Source organism: Lathamus discolor, chromosome Z (assembly GCF_037157495.1).
Source record: "Lathamus discolor isolate bLatDis1 chromosome Z, bLatDis1.hap1, whole genome shotgun sequence".
Taxonomy (NCBI): Eukaryota; Metazoa; Chordata; class Aves; order Psittaciformes; family Psittacidae; genus Lathamus; species Lathamus discolor.
Window position 1 is genome coordinate 75,456,630 of NC_088909.1, and position 24,610 is coordinate 75,481,239.

A 24,610-nucleotide genomic window follows, 5' to 3' on the forward strand; every position below is an offset into this window, starting at 1 on the left:
ATGATTTATACATTATATCTGTTAATATCATGTAATTTTAATTATATCATTTAAACTGTATCATTTAATTCATAATTAAATGTTTTATATTTAAATTATATTTATTATGCATTACATTTTACGTTTGAATTATATTTAAATATAATTTAGTTACGACTAAAAGCTAAAAAAAAAAAAAACAAACCCTGAAATTTTAAGAAGTCACAGAAAAGTCTTAGAAAATAATTTACATCACATAGAAATAATTTCTTACATTTATATGAAAAGTATAATTTAAGACTTGTAGGTGTGTATCACAAAATTTAAGTTTTTTTTCTGAATATTTACTTTCCCTGCTTTAGGCAACTTCTGTTCTTACCCCTTCCCGTTTTATTTTATATATTTCACCTGCTGCCAGCTGTGGGTGCAGTTTCTTTAAGGTGCTGAGCAGACTTTTACATGGCTTCTTAGGAAACTGCTTCCAGGTAGTGCTCTTCTTATCATCTGATCTAAAACACAGCGATAGGGGAAAAAAAGGATATATAAAATACAGACCACATAAAAAAGAACAGCTTCCACCAAAAAAAAAAAAATTGAAAAGAAATGCTGTTACTCTCCCTGTTTGTCAAAAATAAAATAAAAAAATAGGGATCACACTACTTAGAATTCAATTTCCTCAGATATAGAAGAGCACAAATTGAGTTATGAGTACAGTTCTTTCAAGCCTGTAAGGAGGATCCGCATTAAGACTTCATTTTGACTTCTTAGTTGAAGTTTCAGTTAGCTGATTTCCCTTTCAGAACTTTTATCCATCTTGCTAATAAAATTTAAGCACACTAAGAAGTGATTACTATGCAAAGTCTATACTACCATAAATCTGCTATACTGCTACTGATACAAATAAAGGCAGTTTCATATATAACACAAACTTGTTACTGCAAAATGCTGGAAGACCAGTCTGGGAGCTTTATAGTTATATGGTACACTGTAACATGTCTATGGCAATTCAGTTCCAGCTTCAATCACAAGCTAGCAGGGACTAGGAAGATTGGGAATTCAGTTCAGTTTGAGAATAATGTGATTGATCAAGCAATGGGGAAAACTGGCCTAAAGGGATGCTAGTTTTTCTTAGAAGGACAACTTATACAATGCCAAACCTTGCTCAAGTAGTTGAATAGAAAGAGCAAGAGAATGGGAAGTAAATCCTGAGAACTCCTACACCCCTTTCTGGAAGGTAGATGGTGGAGGAGAACTGCTATTAACAGCGAGTACAAAAAACCTGTGGCTACAAGACCTAATTAGTTATTACTATCTGAGCAGATGCTGACACTGCTTGTTTTGCTTTTTTGTACTTTCATCAGTGAAATGTTTGTTCAATTATTATTTGGTCAGTTGGCATCAACACAGAACTATCTTATGAAGAAAGCCAAAGTTTCAGGAGTTGAATTAAAAATGCATGCCTATGGATGACTTTGTCCATTTCTATTCCCCCACCATAATGGCATGACTATAAAAAGTAGAAGTGGTTCTGTCCCAAAGACACAAGATAAAAAATCCTGCTACAAAAATAAAACAAACTCTCAAAACCTTTGCCCTAAAAAGGCTACTTTCCTTAAACAGCTTTCAATGGAACTTTCACAGAGATAGTTGAAAATATCCCAAAAAAGGGCATTAAGGAAGATGCTGAATGAATAAAAGGCCTTCAGTATTTTTTGGCAGTAAATAAAGCTTTAGTACATCATAATGAAGATAGCAGCAACCTTGCTTTAAAAAGACACTAGACAGACGGATGTACTAGAAAATACTGATTTTTTCAAATGTTATTCTTCTATTATACAGTCTTTCAAAGTCAGCAACCATGCTGTCAAACGCTTTTATGCCAAGAAAAAAAAAAACAAAAACACAAAAGAAAAAAACAACAAAACTAAAAAAACCCCAAACAGTATTGCATAGAAATAGAAGTGCAGAAACAGAAATGGATGAAATAAAATGGAACATTAATCTTTTCTCACTAATAATGTAGTATTTCAGAATTCTGTATGATATTCAAAGTGCTTTATGGAGATGTAGTTTCACCTAAACATCTCCAAAACTGAAAAATATCCACATTTACAGGTTAAAATAAGTCTTATAATGGAGGCACCAACATATCATATTTACATAATTCAAATGTTATAGATGTCAAATTCCTCTGAAAGTGAATTAGGTGGTACAGATGAGATATATGGAGCAAAAAAAAAAAGAAGATAGTTGATTATTGGAAGAGAAATTGGCTTATAACAGAAAAAGTGTAATGATCTTTACAGCTGAGTTCCTCATAATAGGTGAGCCATTGATGGATTTATTTCAGTAACCAATCCAAGTAAGGCTGCTACTTGATCTTTCTAGCAGTCATCCCAGCAGAATCTTGACATTTATCTCCCTGCTAAATGCCCTGTTTCCACCTCCTTCATTTTTCTGGAACCCAGCCTATAACTTCCATTCTACTTATGAACATTCAGGTATTTTTCATTTCAAATATCTTTATATAACCAAGTTATCTTCCTTGAGTTTCTTCAATACAATCTTCTTACACAACACCTATTATAATTATACTTTTGGTGACATAATACCTTGATATACAGTGATCAAAATGCTTTTTGCACTGTTTTTAATGGGGAACTAGAGGAAGGAGAAAATAAAACAAAACCATAAAACAATCTGCTCTGTTGATTCATGTTTCCTTTGATGCTACTAATAAAACAAAGCATTTCAGTAATGTACAGGAAACATTTATTTCAGTAGAGGCGGAGTCCTTTTGACACAATGAAAATCAAGAAAGTTATTCAACTGACCGATAGATCAAACGACTAATTCAACTCAAGTTAATAAAAACAAATTCAAGAGTTAAAAAGATACATGAAATGAAGTAAAACCGTATTTTCACAGAGAAAAGATGTGCACTTTATTCAGTGATGGTCACCCTCATCTTGAAGTAGCTTAGATGCCTCTATTTATGATCTAATAAATTTTGAATGGAAAGGTAATTAATAAAGTCACTAAATTAAACACCTGAAACAGCAGAATTTTCAATTCAGTTATTTGTATTCTCATTTTATATATTATAGAAAAACAGAAAAGTTACTCTGAAACAGCCCCCTTCAAGAAGCTGTGAAGAAACTTCATGCCACACCTTCAACTTGACAAAAGCATTAAAAACATCATAATTAAGTGAAGGTATTTTAGACTTAATGTAGTCAAGATACCAAATTTTGCTTGATTGATCTCACAAAAAATATGGCCACTTGTTACTTGAGAAAAACTTATTAACACTAACATAAAGTGCACTGAACTCACAACAGCATCAACAGCTGTCACGTTCATATCAACAGTCACTGAACACAGACAAACCAAATTCAAAAGTAGCATGCCAAGGTGAAAATACAACAAGCAGAAAAAAAAAACAAACAACAAAACAAAAATAAACAAGCAAACAAACATAACCCTAAACAAACAGAAAACACCAAAACCCAACTCTTCTTCCCCTTCTCTAGCTTTTGTCCCATTTCCCTAATAAGCAGCATTAGAAGTAGAAAAATAAACTAGACCACATTACCACTGTTACTAAATTTATAGCAACAATTACTTCACATTTTTATAGGTAGGACCAAGCACTAACCCTTGGCTTAGTAAGTTTTAATTTGCTGTGAAGCATTAGCAGTTAGAAAAAGAGCAGGCTGCAGTAAAAAAACAAACCATATTGGATATAATAGTGTTTATTAGTTTTATCTTCTGAGCATTTCAGCAATCTCTACATCTACAGATAAATATAAAAATTCCATAGAACTTACATGTACACCATGTTTGTGTCTAAGTCAATGCACACAATATCCTGTGGTGGATCGTACAGATCAAAGTATCGTGAATCAACTCCAACAATAAACGGAACAGGTGCACTGAGTACAGTGGCCAGAGACAAAGGACAGAGTGGGATGTATGGACATTGCCACTGAAATGGAAATATCATCTGAAGGAAAAATTAAATGGAACCCATGCATTAAAACAAGACAGCAAGTATGTATAATAAAAAAAACCAAGAAGTTGCATTCAGCAAATTGAAATGAAATTGTTAAAAACTTGCCAGAAAAGAGTCTTTAAATTTGACCACTTATTTACAGCACATCTTTTAGTTATCTATGCAAAAATGTTTATCATTCTAACAGTTATAATAACCAGACATGCTAGAGCACTTCAACTAAATGCTTTTGATTAGAAAAAAAAGGTCATTTAGTGTATCAATTATTTTAACTTAAAAAAGCCTGTAGAGTTTGAACTGATTTCTCTTAATGCTGTATAGAATACTTTGTACTTACAGCTACTACAGCTTCAGCAACTCCTGTCAACACAGCTGGTCTAAGAGAATGGAGGAGGATCTTGCCTTCTAGCAATACAAAGAGTAACAGAGTGGCACAGTTTTCTGGTCCAAGATTCATGAGCAGAGTGCTAAAGTTTGCTCCACTAAGGGACGGGTGGGAAGAGAATAAGAATGTTACAGGTTTGATGCTTGAAAAAGAAAGAAAGAAAAATATCACTCCTATCAAGTTTCTGACTACTGTTTAGGACTTTGGGACCTTGCTGAGTTCATGTTGTTTATGGCACTCTCATATATGCACAGGCATATTGTCTTAGTAACAGTAAAACAAATCTAACTGTTTAACAACTAATCCAAGCTCAAAACACGAGTAATTTAAAATGATGGCTTACCTCAGGCAAAAATTACGAGCTAAAGAATTTGATGTTAGCATCACAATATCAAATTCTAATACTAGTCAAGTAAGATCAACCCATCATTCTGATAGCAACTCGCCTTTAGTTGCTACAGTTTAGACTCCATTTCATTTGTTTGGACTGAACACATATAGAAATTTCAATGACATCTGGAAGAACACAGAAGTGTAAAATCTGTCCTTAGAAAAGTGCTTACATGATACTTTGCAGTTTGGTGGCTGTCTGCAATTTTTAATTTAAAAGGCTGTATAACAGATGCAATTAAACATGGGATTCTGCATACAGAATATTATACAATAATGTTTAAGGGGGAGAAGATTTAAAAAAAAAGAAGAAAAAAAAAAAGAGAATCTTTTCCTTTTTAACTTAAAACCAAACAAAAAAAAAATCAACAAAACCATCCAAACAAAACCCCATGTCACAATGGGAGCTCCAGCCCAAAAGATGCAAGCAGTATCCACAGAGACTGCATCAACCTTCAAGCACAAATACCAATTTTTAGGTATAATTTCGAATTTCTGAAATCTTTGCACACTTCTGAATTGACTGGTTTCACCTAACCACTTGACATGAATGTCTCTATTCCGATCCAAAAAGCAAAAAAACCAAGGTAACACTCTATCTATGCTATTAAAATATTTTTGCTTACTACACACGTTCTGAAAATACATGTTATTTGAATTCCTCATAGCCTGTTTCTTCTTTCTTCAGAGTTTCTACAATAATCTGGAAATGCATCTTTATTTCAGGGTAATTAGAGATATTATTCTTCCACAAGGAACAAGTCTATGTCAAAAAGATAACACCGTATATTGTAAATGTGTATTGAGCTTTCTGTTTATACTACCTAATAATATTCCAGTAATGTTTGGCTTCCTTCTATGACTTATGCCTGTTTGCCTCTGAATTTTTCAAGTAGCACACATATAAAGCATTAATAACAATACCTTAATGGCAATGGTGTAGAAACTGGCTGAGACAGTATTAATGCATCATGAGCAGAAAGCTGAAACACATAAAGTGGTATGTGATTGAGATGGACAACTCCATACACACAGTATAATATTCTAATATAAATGTAAATCCATAGTCTCATAAACTGCCTGGCAGACAGAGTGGCAATGTCATACAAAAGCTGCAAACCAGAGACAATCTTTGGTACTGGCATTCACTAGGTCAACAGAGCTTGTATTAGTCACTGAAACGATTCTCAGAAGTTACAGGAAATTGTCTGTGACTCAGTGTTGAACAGGGAACTGCTGCTAGGTGATTAAACAGAGAAGCACAGGAGACAGTGCCTTGAGAGACCAACCTCTGACCCACAGTAGAGGGTGGACGAGTGAGAAAAAGACAGAAAACAACACCCGCCCCACAAGGTAATGTAAATAGTGCCTATAAACTGAGGCAGAAATTTCACAAGTGCAAGTAGGACACTGCTGCCATCCACAGCACCTGAAGCTTGAAATATTTTCCTTTGCTTAGTTACCCCAAGTTTACATCAGGCAAAGAGAAGGCCAACCCATCCATCTTCTCCCTCTCCCTTCCAGCAGATGGGTATACAAAGCTGAGTAGAAATTGTAAAGGAAGAATACAGGTTTGCAGAAGCAAGAAAGAGGTTTTGCCATTATTGTAACTAAAAATGGAAGCAAATGTTTTGCTTACCTGCACAAGAATTCTTGGTCTTTGTGGTGAAGGGAAAGGTATATTGTGCATAAAATGGGATATGTGCCTGAAAAGAAGACAAGATAGTAGAAAACCAGCACCGGGGACTATTCAGGGAATGACGACAATGTTAATCACATCATGGAATTACTGTGGTATCATGTCTTTGAAAGGCTGTTAAGATTTATTTACCCTTTTGATAAACTTAAGAGCCTATTTATGCAAACTGAAACAAAGAAGTTCCAGTCACTCACATTTCATGGGCGAAAATTAATACTGGCAGCTTCAGATATGTATGCAAAAGATAAGAACACACTGGCAGCTAGGCAAGCCATTTAAAATTCCAGGAAGCCTAACCCAATTCTACTGAGTTTCTAATGAGACTTAGCTAAGAGAAACTACATGCGTCACTGCCAGACGTGTAGTACAGTTTCGAAGGTAACACCATATTTCAGCGAACTTTCAGGACTATGAAGAGCAGTTCACACACACACAAAAAAGGTATGCATTAGTTGCAGTGCTTAGAAATAGACAGATACTCATGGCTAATGCACACAGTCCCTAAGTTTTTGTTTATTAATCTAAAATGCAAGAATGCAAATGTAGGCATGTGTCTTACATCTCAGACATTTTCTGTGTTTGATATAGTTAAGAGAAACGTAAACAGGCTTAACATATTGTAACAGAAAACCTACAGTAAAACCCAGTTCAACTTCCTGTTGCTGCAAGAGCAACTGCTATTGAACAGAAGTAGCAGTAATTTCTATCACTACAACAAAAGCCACACAGTGAAAGTAAGGGGATGGAGCAAATATACCAACTACGTAAGTGTGACATGTATAAATCACCTGATTTCTTGAGCTCATATAACAGCCTTCCCACTTTAACTTGTTTTACGTACTTTTCAATGGGAAGAGGATGAGGTCCAGAGACAGACAGTTTGTAGATGAACATAAGAAATTTTCGAAATGCTTCAAAGAAAGGCCAGTGTGAGAGAAGGCAGATGCATTTGTTGGAATTGATGGACTTGGAAGTAATCACTTTCCTCTCTACAGTTGTCAGGAGACCCAGCTGCAATTGTTGTTTTTCTGTTAGCAGCTCCCGGGGATAAGGCTCATAAAACTGAATAGCAGCACCATAAACCTAAAAAATGAAGAAAACCAGCTGAGCAGACCCAGTATTTAGCAGGAGGGTGGGTTAGAACTTTAGAAGCATTGCTGAATCTTTGGTGTTTGTATACACACTATAGTGCCATTTCATGTATATAAAATCACCAAGTATCCTTATAAACAAATACTTTGGATTCTTGTGCCTCTCTTCCTCTTTTACACTGCAACTTTCCTCAAAAAAAGTATTCATACTCAGTAAACTGAAAGGGAAGAAACCAAACTGCATGCTGTGACAGAACTCTGTCCATTAACTGTTATGGTAAAACAAACCAAGAAAACAACTCTCATGAAATGCTGAAGGAGTTCAGTGAACTCCTCTATCATTACAACATCAAATGACAGCAAGCATTATTTAAGTTTTGACTTCACTCATTTTATCATGCTAAATAGCAACTGACCTTTTCTAATATTCCTTCACTATTTGTCAGGGTTTCATAAATAACTGAATTATTGTGACAAGCTTAGCAAAAGGAAAACAGGGAAAGATGGATATCACAGTATACACTCTCTCTGAGAAAAATACTGCCAGCTACTGCACTCCTCCTTGCAAAAGAAGCATTAATATATCAGAGAAATACTTTTCTTGTTGTTCAGAAATAGAGAAATACATAAATTTCCCTGATGGGGACTGAGGCAGAGTGGAAGCTGAGCTGTTATTACTAATAAAGCCAAACTGCCGTTTATTAGTCACAGACAGCAAATCACACATTACAATCACTTATTCCCTCATGTGGTTCACACACAGAGACACACAGAGTCGGTCAGCCGAAGCAGCAGCTGGGAGCCCAAACGAGGGCTCCCCTGCTTTATCACGTGTACCTATAATCCTGTAGTCTCTGCTTGTGTAGAATAGACACTGCCTTCTCATATGTGGGCTGAGGCAAGCAACACATTTTTGGTACCTGTGTGTGCTGGTGACCTTATAAGGTCACCTCACACAGAGGTGGCTTTTAAGGTATTTCTAGCTATTTCCTGTTCTGGTTTACTTCCATCTTTTATGAAGGCTTAAGTACTACAATTTCATAAGGGAAGTATTTAACAATTTATTCTGTAGTATTTCCCAAATATCACAGAAACAACACCTATTTATCTCTTTAGCAGCCATTTGAACTACAAGCAAAAATTAGTCACAGCATAGAACCATACCTTTTCTGCAGAAGAGCAGGTCAGTACAAATGTTGAGAATACTGGTAGTGGGTATTTGGTTTGAGGGTCCCAGCACTCAATAGTAGCTCCCATAGGAAGGCAGAAGAGAGGTACAGATTCCGACAGTGGAAATGATTCATAGTTCTCTTGAGGATATCTGAAAATCAAGCCTTCAGAATGGGAGAAGGAAAAGTAAACATATTTGCTCTGCAAGTCCTAAATAACATGAGCAATGTATTTTCCATAATACACAGCAAAGTCTGCTGGTTATCTGCACTTAATAACTGAAGACTTTCTTCTTCTGCAGATGTAATATATCATTTGACAGTAAAACTAGTCATCCAAGTAATAATTTTAAAATTGTGTATGAATATTGAAACAATTCCTTTTGGTAACTGCTTAAAAAACAGTACATGGTAAAAACTAACTAGTGAAGATTTTTACTTTAAACCAGTTGGGAATTATCTGTGCTATTTAAATGTGCTATTGGAATGCATTTTATTACAAAAATATTCCTACGAAGAAACTGTAAGTTTATCTACTGTAAAACCAACAGCAATATCTCACTGAAAATAGGATGACTAGCTGACTGCCCACGTTTTCTTCTAATCAGTCAATATGTTCAGTTTAAAAAAAATATTTAGCTTTCAGAAATAGATCTAATGGCTGCTGGTAGAAAATAGGCACGCAAGCACTGGTTTACTATTGTAGTTCATCTAGCTTATTTTATGGTACATTGACTTCATTATCTATGCTTTCCACTTCTACTTAGTAGTTTACTTCTTTCAAAGAATTTTGGTGCATTTAATGCTCAGTAAAATCTCTTTTGAAAGTTTTTTTGGACTTTTTTGGGAAAAAAAAAAAAAAAACCATGACAATGCATTCAAAAATTTTACAAGCCAGACTTAAATGACAAGACCTTTTGTTGTTTATTGTTCAGAATATTTCCTAGTCTTCTCAAATAAAAAACTGAATAGCTGTGGAACTGAAGGGAAGAAACATATTTAACTTTCAAATTAAATGAAAGATGTTGCACTAGCTGTGAGACATAAAAAGAAATATGAGTAAGGTTGAACAGAATTTTTAATTACTCTTTCTCCATCATTACCAACACAAGAAATATGAAGTCTTTTGTTACATCTGAAATGCCTCTAAATTTTCCACTAAAGCACCGTTGCCTGTCATGATAAGAACTAAATTAATACAAAATAATGTATTCCTATTTTTTTTTATTAATATCTTTGCCTGGGAAAAAGTGAGGTAATGAAGGATGGCAATTATAGGAGTTGATTTCAACTGACATGCTCTAGGAACAGAATTCTGACAGACAGCACTTAAACCTTTAAAATTATTTTATTTTGACAAGGCATTTGAATCCGTTAGCATGTTTAGACAGTATGCCTGTAAAGTTACTTACCAGCTTTATATGCTAAAGAATTAGAAGCTGGCACCGACTTCTTGTAACAAAGGTATACACTGGAACCCCACTGTAAGACACAAATATTATTTCAAAACCAGCAAAGATGACACAGGCGGCAGAGAAATCAAGTATAAGCCTTTGAATATATTCCCATTTACAAACAAAGCAGACATTTAAATAAAGAGCATTACAGAATAAAAATCACTGGTTAGCTGCTGAGTGCATGTAAATCATGAAATCAAACATTCACTCTTTCTACATTTTTTACAGATTACAAGATTTACATAAAATAATCACACCACTACACTACTCTCTGACTTATTCCAACAGAACAGGGAAAAGTGAAGCTTTTTTTAATTTGCAGCTTCATTTTCTGATTATTTAAAAAGAGACTCTTTTGTGAACCCTATCAGTGGAAGTGAAATTCTAAACATCATCACTTTAAGCTTTTATCAATAAACTGGTTATTTACATGGTGGGTTTTTGCAGTTTGTTTAAATACACTCTACCATTCAAAACAATCACTTATTTCAGTATGAGTAAACTAAATGTTAAACAGACTAAACTAAGTGAACTGATTGACAAAAAAAAAAAAGAAACTGTAGGCAGTAATTATTATTATCACACATCTTAGTAACACAGGCATTATTAATAACTAAGAAAAAAGCATTTGTGATTCATCCTGACTGTCAGCATCACTAAAGGGGGGGTGACTGGGGGAACAACAATAAGAGTAATAATTAGAAAAATCCATCACACTACTCTTAAATAGCACCTAGACAGGAATATGCAAACTTAAGTAGAATCATAGAATCATAGAATAGTTAGGGTTGGAAAGGACCTCAAGATTATCTAGTTCCAACACCCCTGCCACGGACAGGGACACCTCACACTAAACCATGTCACACAAGGCTTCATCCAAACTGGCCTTGAACACCACCAGGGATGGAGCACTCACAACCTCCCTGGGCAACTGATTTCAGTGTCTCACCACCCTAACAGGAAAGAATTTCCTCCTTATATCCAATTTAAACTTCCCCTGTTTAAGTTTTAACCCATTACCCCTTGTCCTGTCACTACAGTCCCTGATGAAGAGTCCCTCCCCAGCATCCCTATAAGCCCCCTTCAGATGCTAAAAGGCTGCTATTAGGTCTCTACGCAGCCTTCTCTTCTCCAGGCTGAACAGCCCCAACTTCCTCAGCCTGTCTTCATACGGAGGTGCTCCAGTCCCCTGATCGTCCTCGTGACCCTCCTCTGGACTTGTTCCAGTAGTTCCATGTCCTTTTCATGTTGAGGACACCAGAACTGCACGCAATACTCCAAGTAGTGAGTAATCAGTATGGAGGAGTAATTCCTAATATGAAAGGAAATAAGAGCAACAAAACCTACAAAACTGAAGTCTCACACATGCTATATATAATCAAAGAATTACGATGTAGGCAGTGATAGAGCACAACTATGAGGGTGTTAAGAAATGTTCAGGGAGCTACTCCTTTGAGTTTAAAGAAAAAATAAAAAAAAATTAGACTCAAGCTTTTCAATACTCACCATACCACAATTTAAATTCTTATCAACTTTACAGAATGTATGAGGAGGTGTTTCTCCTTTGCTCGTAACAATAACACAAATATCTGTCACTGCCAATGAATTCTGAGGTCGTACTGGAGGAGCCCTTCGATATGTGATAAAGATCCGTTGAGAAGAAGCCGAACTGTTGTTAACATTAGCGCAACGACCATAAGGAGTAGCCTGAATCACCTCGCAGCCTGCAATGATGCGCTCTTTCCCTTCATACAGAACTCTGAAGACAGGAAGGAAACAAAATATTATGCACAAAGATATGTGAAGTTACTTGGAGAAATTCATACAAATTGTCCATTCATTAGCACTCTACATCATCACTGCAACATTCTAATGAGCATTTTGTATCTTGTCTTTTATCACGCATGATTTGAGGCAAAGAATGTATTTAAATATTGTCAGAAATCTCTGTGGGAACAAATCACAGTTATGGGAAAATAAAATCAAACCATACTAAAAAGGATTTTGTAATAGAATTAGTAGGAATGCTGCACTATCAATGAAAATTAAATATGAAGGAAGCCTTGAATTGCTTGTAAACATGATGCCTGATAACTTCTTGGAAATTATTTCCATCACTAGAATGTCTGGGAAGTAATTTCAAGCTTTTTCTTTTTTTAAGGAATACTATAGGAAAAGTTCAACAGAAGACAGACATCTGCTTCCCAGATTAATTTGTATAAAAAATACACAACCAAACAAAAGCCTCACAAACAAACCCCGTAATCATTTACATTTACAGTTTGAATAACATTCCTTACAGGAAGGGGAGGGGAAAAAACAAACAAACAAACAAAAAAACCTAATACTTAATTCTGTAAAAATGGAAGAAATAATAACTATGGTTAACCATACTCCCAGAAACCAGAACGTATACCTATATAAGCTAAAACTTTACCATCTGATCTTTCCCAAACATAAAGCTGTTAGGAACTGACCATGAGAAGTGATGTGGAAGTCAAACCATACATCACTGCATAGTTTCAATACACAGATGCTATGATAGGGCAAGCTTTACTTCCTATTCCACAGCCAAATAAGCCATGGATACATTTTCCTGATTTCCTGCAATATGTACAGAGTACTTGCCACCTTCAAATGAATGCTACAATTTATGACAACATTTAGAATAAAAGTAACACATTAAAACTTTTTATCTTGTGACCTGCAGCTTCCCAGATTTAGTCCAACACAACCTTACTTTAAAACAAAAAATGAGGCAATGTATCTTCTACTATCCATAAGTACTCTCAGTTAGGTGTTTAACAGACTACTAGTAAGCATGGTTGAAAACTTCAAAAAGTCACGTGCCTAAAAGAAAAAAAAGTCTTTTTCCAGATCCAACAATTCCCAGAACTTTCAAATAAAAATATGTATCGTTAAACTTCCCAAATTACTTAAATACTACTATCTATATTTAAACTGGAATATGCAAATATTACTGTTCATACTGATTCCAGTGAACAAATCATAGGATCAGAATGGCTTGGGTTGGAAGAGACCTTAAAGATCATCCAGTTCCGACATCCTTGCCACAGGCAGGGACACCTTCCACTAAACCAGGTTGCTCAAAGCCCCATCCAACCTGGTACTGAACACTGCCAGGGGTGAGGCACCCACAACTTCTCCGGGCAACCTGTGCCAGTGTCTCACCATCCTCACAGTGAAGAATTTTTTTCTAATATCTAATGTAAATCTCCCTTCCATCAGTTTAAAGCTATTCCCCCTTGTCCCGTCACTACATGCCCTTGTAAAAAGTCTCTTCAGATTTTTTGTAGGTTCCCTTTAGGCTAGCTTATAGGAAGGCTGCTATAAGGTCTCTCCAGAGCCTCCTCTTCTCCAGGCTGAATGTGTATCTTGTAATAGTAGTATGTTGTAGTATTGAATATGTATACCTTGTCGTAGTATTGAGGATATACATGAATTTCAGTCCTAGAATACTCTAATAAAGGAAATCAGATGAGTTGAGAGTATATCGATGTAGCTACAAGCTGCCGCATAAATTTATTCAGTTAGTTCATGGAGGACAACATTCTTGTCTTCAATAATGGGTTTGCTGTAGAGAGTCTAATCATCACAAACAAATGCAGACAAAACTAGCCAATGAACTTAAAAAAAAAAAAAATCAGTTATATTAATCATGAAAGACTATTAACAAAGCAGCCTCCAATGGACATTTCAGTTCAGTTTTATTCCAATTTCATGTATTTTAAATGAAACCCATCAATTTAGAGTTATTGCAGAAATATTTGTCAGCTGACGTCTTTTGAGAAAGAAAATCATATTAATCCCACAATTCCAGCATTTCAATGTAATAGGTTTACAAGTATTCTCAGGAGGATACTTAGAGACTGAAGAATTTCTCAGTTGTATGAGTACTTCTAAGAGGTAAAGGGCTGACCAGTGTTCAAGACTGGTACCAGTGAGGTCACTTCCCATCAAAAGCAAAAAGAAAATGAAAGTAACTCTCACCCCTACATATATACCACCAGAGGTATTATTAAACCCATACCATTTCCTGACCTCATGCATAGTATTAAATTTAAGAAAACAAGCAAACAGATGAAAACCAACATCCATGGATAACTCAAATTAAACAATTATTTTAATGATTCAGACAAAAGCGTTCAGAAGTGATGAATGAAATATTTAACAGGACATATATATATATAACATGTATACACGAAGTCTACCATGAAAGGGTAAGTTTACTCCTACTTGTTTCCACTTCCCAGTGCCTGCCTTTGCCTAACTATTATTAACTAATACTGATCAGGGTAAGAATTGTTTCCTTCTTCTGTGAGCTAATACTTTGGCCTAGATCCTACATACACCTCATTTGCTACATTATTCTATCAACTTCAACAAAGCTTCATTTTAAGCAAAATGTAACCTGCAGTTTCATCCAGGTGTTAGGGGCTTTCTTCATAAGAAAGACAAAAATGAGAAGAGATGGGTCCTTAGCAAAGAACCACTAACCAAGCTAAAGCTCCGCATTGTAGCTAAAAAAAAAAAAAAAAAAAAAAAGCAAAGCATTTCTTTACTTAGACAATGCAAGTATAAGTTACATTACTTAGTAATAACAGAATCACACAATAGTTTGGGTTAGAAAGGACCTTAAAGATCATCTGATTCCAACCCCTTGCCACAGGCAGGGACACTTTCCACTAGACCAGGTTGCTCAAAGTCCCCTTTCAACCTGGCCTTGAACACTGCCAGGGATGGGGCAGCTACAGCTTCTCTGGGCAACCTGTGCCAGTGTCTCACCATTCTCAGAGCAAACAATTGTTTCCTAATGTCTAATCTAAATCTCCCCTCTATCAGTTTAAAGCCATTCCCCCTTGTCCAATCTCTACATGCCCTTGTGAAAGGGCCCTTTTCTAGCTTTCTTGTAGGCTCCCTTTAGGTACTAGGGGGCTGCTTGCTCTAATGTCTTCTTGGAGCGTTCTCTTCTTCAGGCTGAACTTAACTACTTATTTAATAATTAAATAAGGAAAACCATACACATTCATTACTTTGCCACCATTGTAACAGCTCCCCTCACCAATGCTCCATTTTCTGTTTCTCGTAGCATCCCCAGTAATTCTACAATGTCTTTATTCAAATTACAGAAGTGCGATATAGAGCAATTTAAACAGTACTGTAGTGCTGCATGCCTTATTACAGATTGAGCATTACATCAATATGCTAGTAGTACTGGCTATAATATTCACTACTTCAAGATCTTGGGGGATTTTGTGATCTTGACCCAACACTCACATTACAGTACACTGTAAGTAACAAAATTACTTCAGATCTTCCCTGCCAGTTGCCACCTGCTTTTAAACATTGAACTTGAAGCTTGACTGTATCTACAGTTTTCAAACACAGTACTAGTAACTCTTTAGGAATTTACGCCTCAGGCATCAAAAAACACTGTTTATGAAATACAAGCACGACTAGAGTTACCAAGAGACCACATAATCCAGTGTTTGCAGCATGTCAGAACTTGCAAGCAACCCTGCAAATACTCTGATGTGACAGTAAGTCAGGCTGAAAGATTCCAGGTAGGCGCACAATTTTGAGAACTTTGTTACAGTTCCCTACCATCTTTAAGCAAAGCTTTTTATCTTGATCATTGAAGTGAATTCCAGAAAGTGATAATTTTTGTCTTCTGTAGTCATCACTTTTAGATTAAGCATGTTATATTTCTGGATTTTTACTCTACCATGTCTCTAAATTAATTTTGTGTTATTCTTTCACCTTTCATCAAACTGCAGCAGAGAACTTAATTTGCTCCATTTCTCTCTACACATATATATAATATTTTTAAGTAAAATATTATCATCTGTTTTAAAATTATAAGTTCTCCAGAAGAATGACACTTTTTTCAACATATTTCATAAAGAAAATACCACAGATTCACACAAGAAGCAATATAGATTGAAGAGACAACATATTTTTAGAAGCTTCCCACATGTGTTTTCATCATCTGTGAAGAGTAACACTTAATCATTATTGAAGGAGGAACTGAATTGTTATAGGAATCTCACCCAATGTCAGTAAGAGGTGGTTTGTCTCGTCCTCTCTTGTAACAAAGAAAAAGTTCAGGACTCTTTAGACTTCCATAGTTTAAGTTGGCTTGAAGAGCTGTAGGGGTGGCTTCAACACAGGTGTACCCCTCTGGGACAGTTTCACCTGCTGATTTAATTATCACAGCAATATCAGTAATTGGAGCTTTCGGACCAGCTGATTTTGTTTCATGTCGGCTTATTTCTTGGTCCAGGAGGGTTGCAGTATCTGTATCAGTGAGCCCTGCCACCACAAAATAGTCAGCCACTCTTGGACCTTTGTCTTCTGTCATGGTTATGTCAGTACTTCCTGGGGAAAATAAAAAGAGAGATAAATAAAACACTGCTTTCAAGCTGAACCCATTCCCTCAACAAGTATGAGGGTTTCAAACCTATAAAGAATTTTTTTTCAAATAAAAAAATCCCCATTTAGAGATTCCATGAAAATTCCAAGACAAATCCAAAACAAACTTTTGGGTTTACTGCATAAAAGGACAAAATTGTCAGTAACTGGATTTCAGTTCTAGTACCATAATAGTCATGTTTAGCACAAAAAAAGTTTAAGTGAAATAAAGAAGAACCCAAAGATCCTACAGCAGCTACACAGACAATTGCTTGGTGTTAGCGGTTAGGCCATTCAAGTGCTTTGCAGGCTATGAATTAATGCAGGTACCCTTTATTTACAGTATTATTTACCCTTTATTAAAGTTATTCTGTCATTGCTTAGTGAGTAATTTGATACAGCGAAGGAGGAGGGCAATGGGCTGTTCCAATTGTTGGCTCATTAGTTTATCTTCTGCATATTTCATCCATTTTGTTTCATAATCTAGACCTAATAGTGCAGTCTTGAGACATTCAGCTGGCAACTGTAACATCTGGAAGTCATTTACAAAAATCACACATCCAAACCCACATTTCATCAGCTGATCAGGCAGTACACATCACTGCTCAGCTGCACATTCCAGATTTGGAAAGAGTTGTTTTTCCTAACGCCAGGGATGTTCACTAAGCATATGACCTTAAAGCAATGAAACGCAAGTTTCCATTAAGAGCAAAACTAGCTGACAGACTATGTTCAAAGCCCACAAGTACAAATTTAAGTATCCAATCTTATGGAATACCTACCTTTTTAGAAGTTGAGTGAGAAATATTTAAACAGTAGTTGCCAGCAATAAACCTGAATACTGTTATCTCCCTTCAGGGAGCTAGGGATCACCTTTTAGATTCACATGTTTCCATCAACACATTACTGGGGATCCCATCTAGAAAGCTAACCAGGAATGGAAGTCTGGTTACCATCTTTGAAAACAAGACTGCCACAGCTGCAAAGGTCACCACCTACCAAGGAGTAGGTCTCCCTAGGTATTAACAAATAGTAAGTGCACCAGTATTGAAAAGTTTCTTCTACTTAGAATGTCCTAGTCTGGTAAATGCAGAAACACTGACCTCTGCTAACAGAAAGGTGGTTTGGTGGGGACAGTATACACCTGTTCCCTGCAACCTGCTTTCTCCTTCTGTTCTTACCCTGCTCTTTCTTACTGAAATTATACTGAAAATGTATTTTCCATCGGCACACTTTACAAGACTTCTAAAGCTTGTTATTAAAAGTGTTCCAAGTATGAAGCTGAAGGAAAACTCACTTATTCTTCCTGCATACTAAGAAATCTCAGCATAAGAGTATGCAATTTAGGGGGTCAACCACTATATTGCAAGGTACTGTGGCATGAGATGGAAGTAGGAATTCAAAGAGAAGTAACTTCACACTAATTTGTAGTACCTCCATACTTCCAACAAAATCCATTTTTTATTTTCTAAAACTGAAATGACAACCTTTCAAAACCTTCAAACCTGATAGTACCTACACCCTTAAAAGACTCTTCTTTTCTGCAGCACTTTTCCACAATGCTTTTCGCAACATCAGTGATCTCTAAACACTTCAGCTAACAGCTTTTGTAGGGCAATCCACAAGTAGGGATTCTGGGAAGAGGCACAGAAGTATTTGGCTTCCCTGAAAAGGAGAAAGCCAAGGAACAGTTACTCACATGACTGAGTCTTCGGGCCTAAAATATATGGATGCCATATCACCAGGTACAATAAAAGTTACATTCAACTTGTCAGGTGTCAGGAGACTGTGCCTATGTCTCCTGAAGAACAAGCAAATGACTCCAAAGCCATAGCTGCTTGCAAAGCTTCTGAATCACTTTCAGCTACAGAACCTACAGTAGTTTACCCCTTCCTACTGTTATAAACAACATGAAATTAGTGATAAAGCCCTTTACAGATAAGCTAGCCAGCATGAAATGCAGGGAGAACAGCTTCAACTTAATCTCACAGAAAGTGGTGCTTTCATTAAAAGACCCACACTCCAGGTCACTGCTCATCCCCACCTTCGCTTTGTCCAGAACTATACAGTTTGTGCAATGTGATGAACTGGAACAAGAAATTGCTCTGGCTGAAAGCTAACCTGCAGAGACTGTTACATGTTCAATCAGAGCAGTCTTCCAACAATCCACTGTGTCAGCACAAAAGCAACACCAGTATGCCCCTTTAAGCAGCAGCACTGACTTGCTCCTGACTAATCATAAAACTGTGAAGATGTTTCAGTTTGCCTCTTAGATGCTTGGACTTGTTCTCAGAATTATAAAAATAAGAAACCAACCTCCCCCTGCTCCCATTAGAAGAAAAGAAAGTCCTGAGCCAGAATATCTTGTTATCTGGAAAGTACTGTTTGCACTTGATATATGTGAAACCTACTTACTGGAACAAGCTGCTAAAAATAGCAAAATGGCTGGCATCATATAAATGTTGTTTTGGTTTTTTAGAAAAAAACCTTTTTGATCCAGGTTTTTATTACCTGCTACATGTTCACATAGCTCAGCATCATATTCTCTCAACACAACACAAAATCATCGCCCACATTACTTTTAGCACACAGAGAAGGAAATAGAACAGTAATGATAACAGCATACATCAAAAAATCTTAAACAGTTTGTAATTTTAATCACAGCTGTAGTTTCTGGAATTGCAGTAATGTTGTCCTCAACTGTGCATTAAGTGAAAATTTATCTTCCTGGGTAAACTGAGGGAAGAAATTTAAAAGGATGTGTAAAAAAAAGAAAAAAGAAAGAAAGAAATCTGTAAGGTTAGAATGCCAATGAAAAGATTCCATCCCCAAATTTTTACCAGGGGAGTTCAAAAAAACTATAGCAATGGGCTGTTCCAGTTGCAATTGGTTGCAAGAGGAACATACACTTAGATCCATGATTTTACATTTTTCTTTTAGCTATGCCACATTTTACTCCACAGAAACTCTGTGTGACATGTGGCAAGCGAAAGTCAAAGCATCAGACAATTCAGTTGAGACACCTGGCATATCAAGCTTTAAATATCAGCACAACATTTAAAAGTTTTTCAAAATGTTCGAGTCTCTCCAATCAGCTCTCTTCCTTTTCCACAAGGATAAGAGAAGTAAGGTTTCAAATAAGCACTGCAACTCAGTTCTTCAAGAATTTATTCTTTAATTTCAGAAAGATTTAAAGCAACAGGATTTCTTACAAGAGACCTTAAAGTAAGGTCTCTTAATTAAACCATAGCTATCTTCTTTAATGCAACAACTTTATAAATATAAATAAGACAACGAACTGAATGAGCACATAGCCACCAAACCAAACAAAACCAGCACAATCCAGTTAACCCAAGGACATTTTTCTTCAAAAAGTAAAGTAAAAAAAAAACATGTAATTCGTGGGGGAACAAGATGAATCCACTGCCATTTTCCACTATTTTTGGGATACCTCACACAAGAGTAAGTATGCATACTGTTCATCTGAACAGACAAGGGAACAAACAGTCTTCTGAGACCTTCTATCATAAGTTCTATCACAGCAACTTTTCCTCATCATAATTTCAAGAGATACTGTTCTATGACAGCCTTCTATAAGTAGATTTTTCTGTACATCACAAGAATAACAAGAAAACTCAACATTCAGAAAAATACTGAGATTTTTATTCTAACACTCCATTCCTTTGCAGGACAAAACCCAACTTAAAAAAAAAAAAAAAAAATATCTATAAATGAAAAGTGTTAAGTTGGCACTGGCTGATGAAAATGCAGGATATATTCAAAATGAGCCAACATACAAGTCCCATTAAAAGCCTTATTGATTTTAAGCCTACAAATAGACTTCAATGTTTTAAGAACATCAGCAGTCAGTATTGCTTCAGAAATTACAAACTTCCAAGTCCTTACAGATCCATAAGAGCTATGGAGAAATTATTTCAATGAAGTTCATTTTCCAATTCATTCATAGGCCATAATAGGGAAGCCTGCTATGAGCAGTTTAGGACCAAAATTATTTTTTAAGTAAAACAAAAAATAGGAAAAAAGTCTTCAGAATAAAAGATGCACTTTTAAAATCTCCATGCCTTTTTAACAGGAATTCTCACTGGAAGCAATTAGCTTTGCAGATGAAAAACAAAATCAGCCTGTACAGACAACACTTAAATGCACTTAGTACAGCTAGAGTTGTAGGGTTGTACTGAGTCAAGAGATCGTGTAGCAGAAATATGCAGGAGCAAAAAACATACATTATTTTTGCTGCCAAATGCCAGAAATATGGCAAAGTGTTCTCCTCCCCTACTGTTCATTTTAGGTTGACCTCTGTAAAAAGACAACAGCCTTTCTCACAACCAAAATGCAATTTTACAACTCTTTCACAATGTCCTATCAAAAATACAGCAACTCAACTATTAGCTTCATACTTAGTGGGGTTGGAACTAGATGATCTTAAGGTCCTTTCCAACCCTAACTATTCTATGATTCTATGATACAGGCCATAGCCCTTAAGGGGAGATTCCATAGTGAAATTGCCTTGGAGAAAAGGTTTCCATTCTAAAGATCATTTTTAAATTTTGAACAATTATGAAAAAAATACGGTATCATTAGGAACTGCTTCAGTTTATTGACTGCTGTCTAAAACACCAGTTTTTTCTTTCAATATAGCTAGGCTGCAATTTCCCCTATTTATAGTAAGCTGCACCACAACAAAGTTGCTCTTGCAAAGACAGAAAAATCTGTGAGAGCAAGTTACAAGCAGCCACAATGAAGTAGAGATGACAGTGTAAGTATATACTATATTTGTAGTTTATTTCATAGGTATATTGCTTTTATCACATAGTTATAAGTTTTCAGTTCCAAAAGTGAGATCACTAATTTAAAGTTCTCAGTCTTCATTTACAGACACTGCCACAGCTGAGGAATCCTATTCTTTACGTATACATACATGTATATAAAAGCATTATTCTGCATTACATATAAAACACAGAAAAAAGTGATTTCTCTAAGATGTATTAATTTGTGGAAGTCTGCTTCCTGTCATAACCCAAGTAATAACAAAAATTTATCTTAATATTGCTAGATTGACAACTGTTTTCCCAGGATTCTTCCGTTTAAATTCATTTATGACATCTTTTGCTTTACCACTACACTGGCTGTTTGCTGTAAGTAATGTTTGCTTAGAATTCTCCATAACGTAACTATGGTGAACAGTATTTTATCTTTCAAGCTGTCTGCTCATCTAAAGTAAAGACACAGGTGCAGCAGATACAAATACCAACAAAAACAGTACGCTAAAACCTTAATATCCTAGAAATTCTCATTTATCTCCTGATACTATTAAATGTTAGAAAGCTGGTTAGGGATTAAACAGTGTTATTGAGGGATGGAAAGAACAATTTGCTTCCCCTTTGTATAAAACAATCTTCAATGATGCTTGTTAAAACTTAGTTTTATACCACAGCAAACAGTGCAGAATTTGTTTTAATGAGTGACTTCTGAAATGTCCCTGATACATATTAAAAGTGTTACATAACATGCATACCCATTAGATGAAATAAGTAGCCAGAAAGACAGCATACTTCTTGAGACAAAGCAGTATCACCTGTTCATTGAAACTGAAAACAGAAAGAAATTAAAACAGGATTCGTACATGCCTTTAAAGGTATGTTTGAAGAAGCTAAATCACTGTTACAAATAGCAAAGAGATACAGCTAGGTCTCATTAAGCCTTCAGCTTGCCCCTCTTCTTTCTGCACTCATTTCAAATTTCAGAATCACGGAATGGTCCGATTCCAACCTCCTTCCCTGCCACAGGCAGGGACACCTTCCACTAGACCAGGTTGATAAAAGCTCCAGCCTGGCTTTGAACACCACCAGGGACGGGGCAGCCACAACTTCTCTAGGCAACCTGTGCCAGCGCATCACCAACCTCATTGTAATAAACGTTTTCCTGATGTCCAACATACACGTAGCCTCTTTCAGTATGAAACTGTTGCTCCTAGACCTGTCACTACTGGCCTTGGCAAAAAAAAAAAAAAAAACCAAACAACAACCCAACAAAACTTTATGTTGTATTTTACAACCGTGGTAAAGATAAAGGTGTGATAAAGTTGGTGTGAAGAGACCCATGACACTGATTTTATACTTCCCCCCCCCCCCCCCCCCACCAGAAACAGGTGGTCTTGAATCAGAACAATAAAGTTTAGTCACATGGGACAGGAAAAGGTAGCACCTGAAGGCCTGAACTTAGCAAATTTAACGAACAGCGAGGATTTGAATACTTAAGAGTTCTGCCTCTAGGACTGCTTATAAGAATCAAATCTAAATAGAAATGCTAAAGGACTGAAACTACTGTCGGAAATCATGGTTAGTACTAATATTATGAATACTATTTTTTTTAAATTTCACATTAGTGGAAATGCATCACCAGTCATGCTTCCTTCATCTATTGGTTTTTGAACTATTTCCTAGTTGTAGTCCATAGCAACAAAAAAGAACACAGTGAAGGTGGTTCCCAGCGTTAGCTGTATTCACTATACGTGTATGCATCACAAAGGATTTAAAATCACTACAGAATGGAAAATTTTATACTAGAATATTCAACAAAGCTATATAAGTCCAGATGAACCAAGGAGGTTATCAAACACTTAGCATGTTATTAGCAACACACAGAGAGGTTATATGGACATTTCTATTACGCTACGTATAAGAATATACCATGAATATATATACACACACATATATATACATACCACAACAAAACAAAAGGTAAGGCAACATTACTTCAAGCGTACCATTAGCACTGACCAGGATTAAAGCCAAAAGAGAAGGGAAAAAAAAAAAAAAAAAGTGGTCCACAGACTAATAGCCACAAACAGTAAAAAAGAATTCCTAGACATGCATTTAAAGATTTTCTTTTTCGGAATGTATACCATTGTCATAAATTATTAAATGAAATAACAGTTACAGTCACTTGACTAAATCTCATGAGCATTAGGAAAACAGGATTTGCAAAAATAACTTCATAGACCTGCAATGGCCAGCTTCTACCTCTCTGAACACAACCAGCTGTGGAACAAGAATGGTTGGGTGTCACTCATGCCTGGGTTTGAACATGCACATATACAAATACAGGACCATTCCTTCATAGCAGTTTTCAAATAAACATTTGAGAATGTAAAGGTTGCATAATTCAAATAGGTTACAAGCTACAAGCTAATTATCTTATAGAGGTCTATAACATCATGAAAATAAACTTGAGGGCAAGGTGAAAGATAAAAGGCTTGACAATTATTTACTGAAGTATTCCTATAAGGTGGCTTTTATTTGTTAATCAAACTTCATCCAGAAAACAAGTTGTATCAAGGTCTGGTAATATAAACTGGCTTTTTGTGTCAGATAGCTAAATTGCTGCAAATTTGTACATATTCAAAGAAAAAATGATGGCTCTGTACTGTTTGTGTACCAGACTGTTTTCTGACGGCATACAAACACAAAAATCAGGCATAAATTGACGTAATCAACTTGGGGCAAAAGTTTTCTAAATCATTCCAAACAGATCAGGACACTACAGTAGGAAACTAGCAGAAACACCACATCAGATCATCTGAGGTAAGAAATCCCTATGGAAGCAAAGGCACCAAGCCTAGAACAAATTATATTGCTGTTCTCCATTACCCTGAATTTTCTTTGCATTTTCTATGTTTTTCTGTCCTGTATGCAATTCCTTGGATTGCTGGAGCAAAAATTGTCAAAGAAGGGAGGAAATTAGTTGCAGATTTTCAGCTTTTTGTTTAATAAATTGGAATTATTCAGAAAAGACACAAAAGCAAACTACTAACTAAGATTCTGTCTCAGGAAGCAGAACTTTTACTCTGTGCTTTTACTCTGATTTTTTTTTTGGTTGTCAGCAAAAACAGTTTCCACTGCTACAAAACTGTGGGACAATAAGGTTATGATATAAATGCCTGTGTCAAACACAAAGCCTTGAGAAGTAAAGT

The 24,610-nt window shown here is 35.9% G+C and overlaps 1 protein-coding gene across 6 annotated transcripts in view; it reads right to left on the reverse strand.

Annotated features, from left to right (window-relative positions):
- The window catches only part of DENND4C (DENN domain containing 4C), a 68,329-nt gene that overhangs the window by 31,416 nt on the left and 12,303 nt on the right, over positions 1 to 24,610 (reverse strand). For 4 of the 6 annotated variants that reach the window (XM_065661148.1, XM_065661147.1, XM_065661143.1 and 1 more), the window contains exons 1-11: positions 22,154 to 22,229; positions 16,257 to 16,584; positions 11,692 to 11,944; positions 10,141 to 10,210; positions 8,724 to 8,893; positions 7,310 to 7,551; positions 6,409 to 6,475; positions 5,694 to 5,752; positions 4,332 to 4,476; positions 3,810 to 3,985; positions 388 to 488 (exon numbers count right to left, since the gene is read on the reverse strand). In XM_065661148.1, the coding sequence (XP_065517220.1) occupies positions 388 to 488; positions 3,810 to 3,985; positions 4,332 to 4,476; positions 5,694 to 5,752; positions 6,409 to 6,475; positions 7,310 to 7,551; positions 8,724 to 8,893; positions 10,141 to 10,210; positions 11,692 to 11,944; positions 16,257 to 16,584; positions 22,154 to 22,157 (1,615 nt within the window). In that variant the 5' untranslated portion in view covers positions 22,158 to 22,229. Of the gene's footprint in view, positions 1 to 387; positions 489 to 3,809; positions 3,986 to 4,331; positions 4,477 to 5,693; positions 5,753 to 6,408; positions 6,476 to 7,309; positions 7,552 to 8,723; positions 8,894 to 10,140; positions 10,211 to 11,691; positions 11,945 to 16,256; positions 16,585 to 22,153; positions 22,230 to 24,610 lie in introns of those variants that run through there. The other 2 variants (XM_065661144.1, XM_065661145.1) reach the window with 1 other exon arrangement.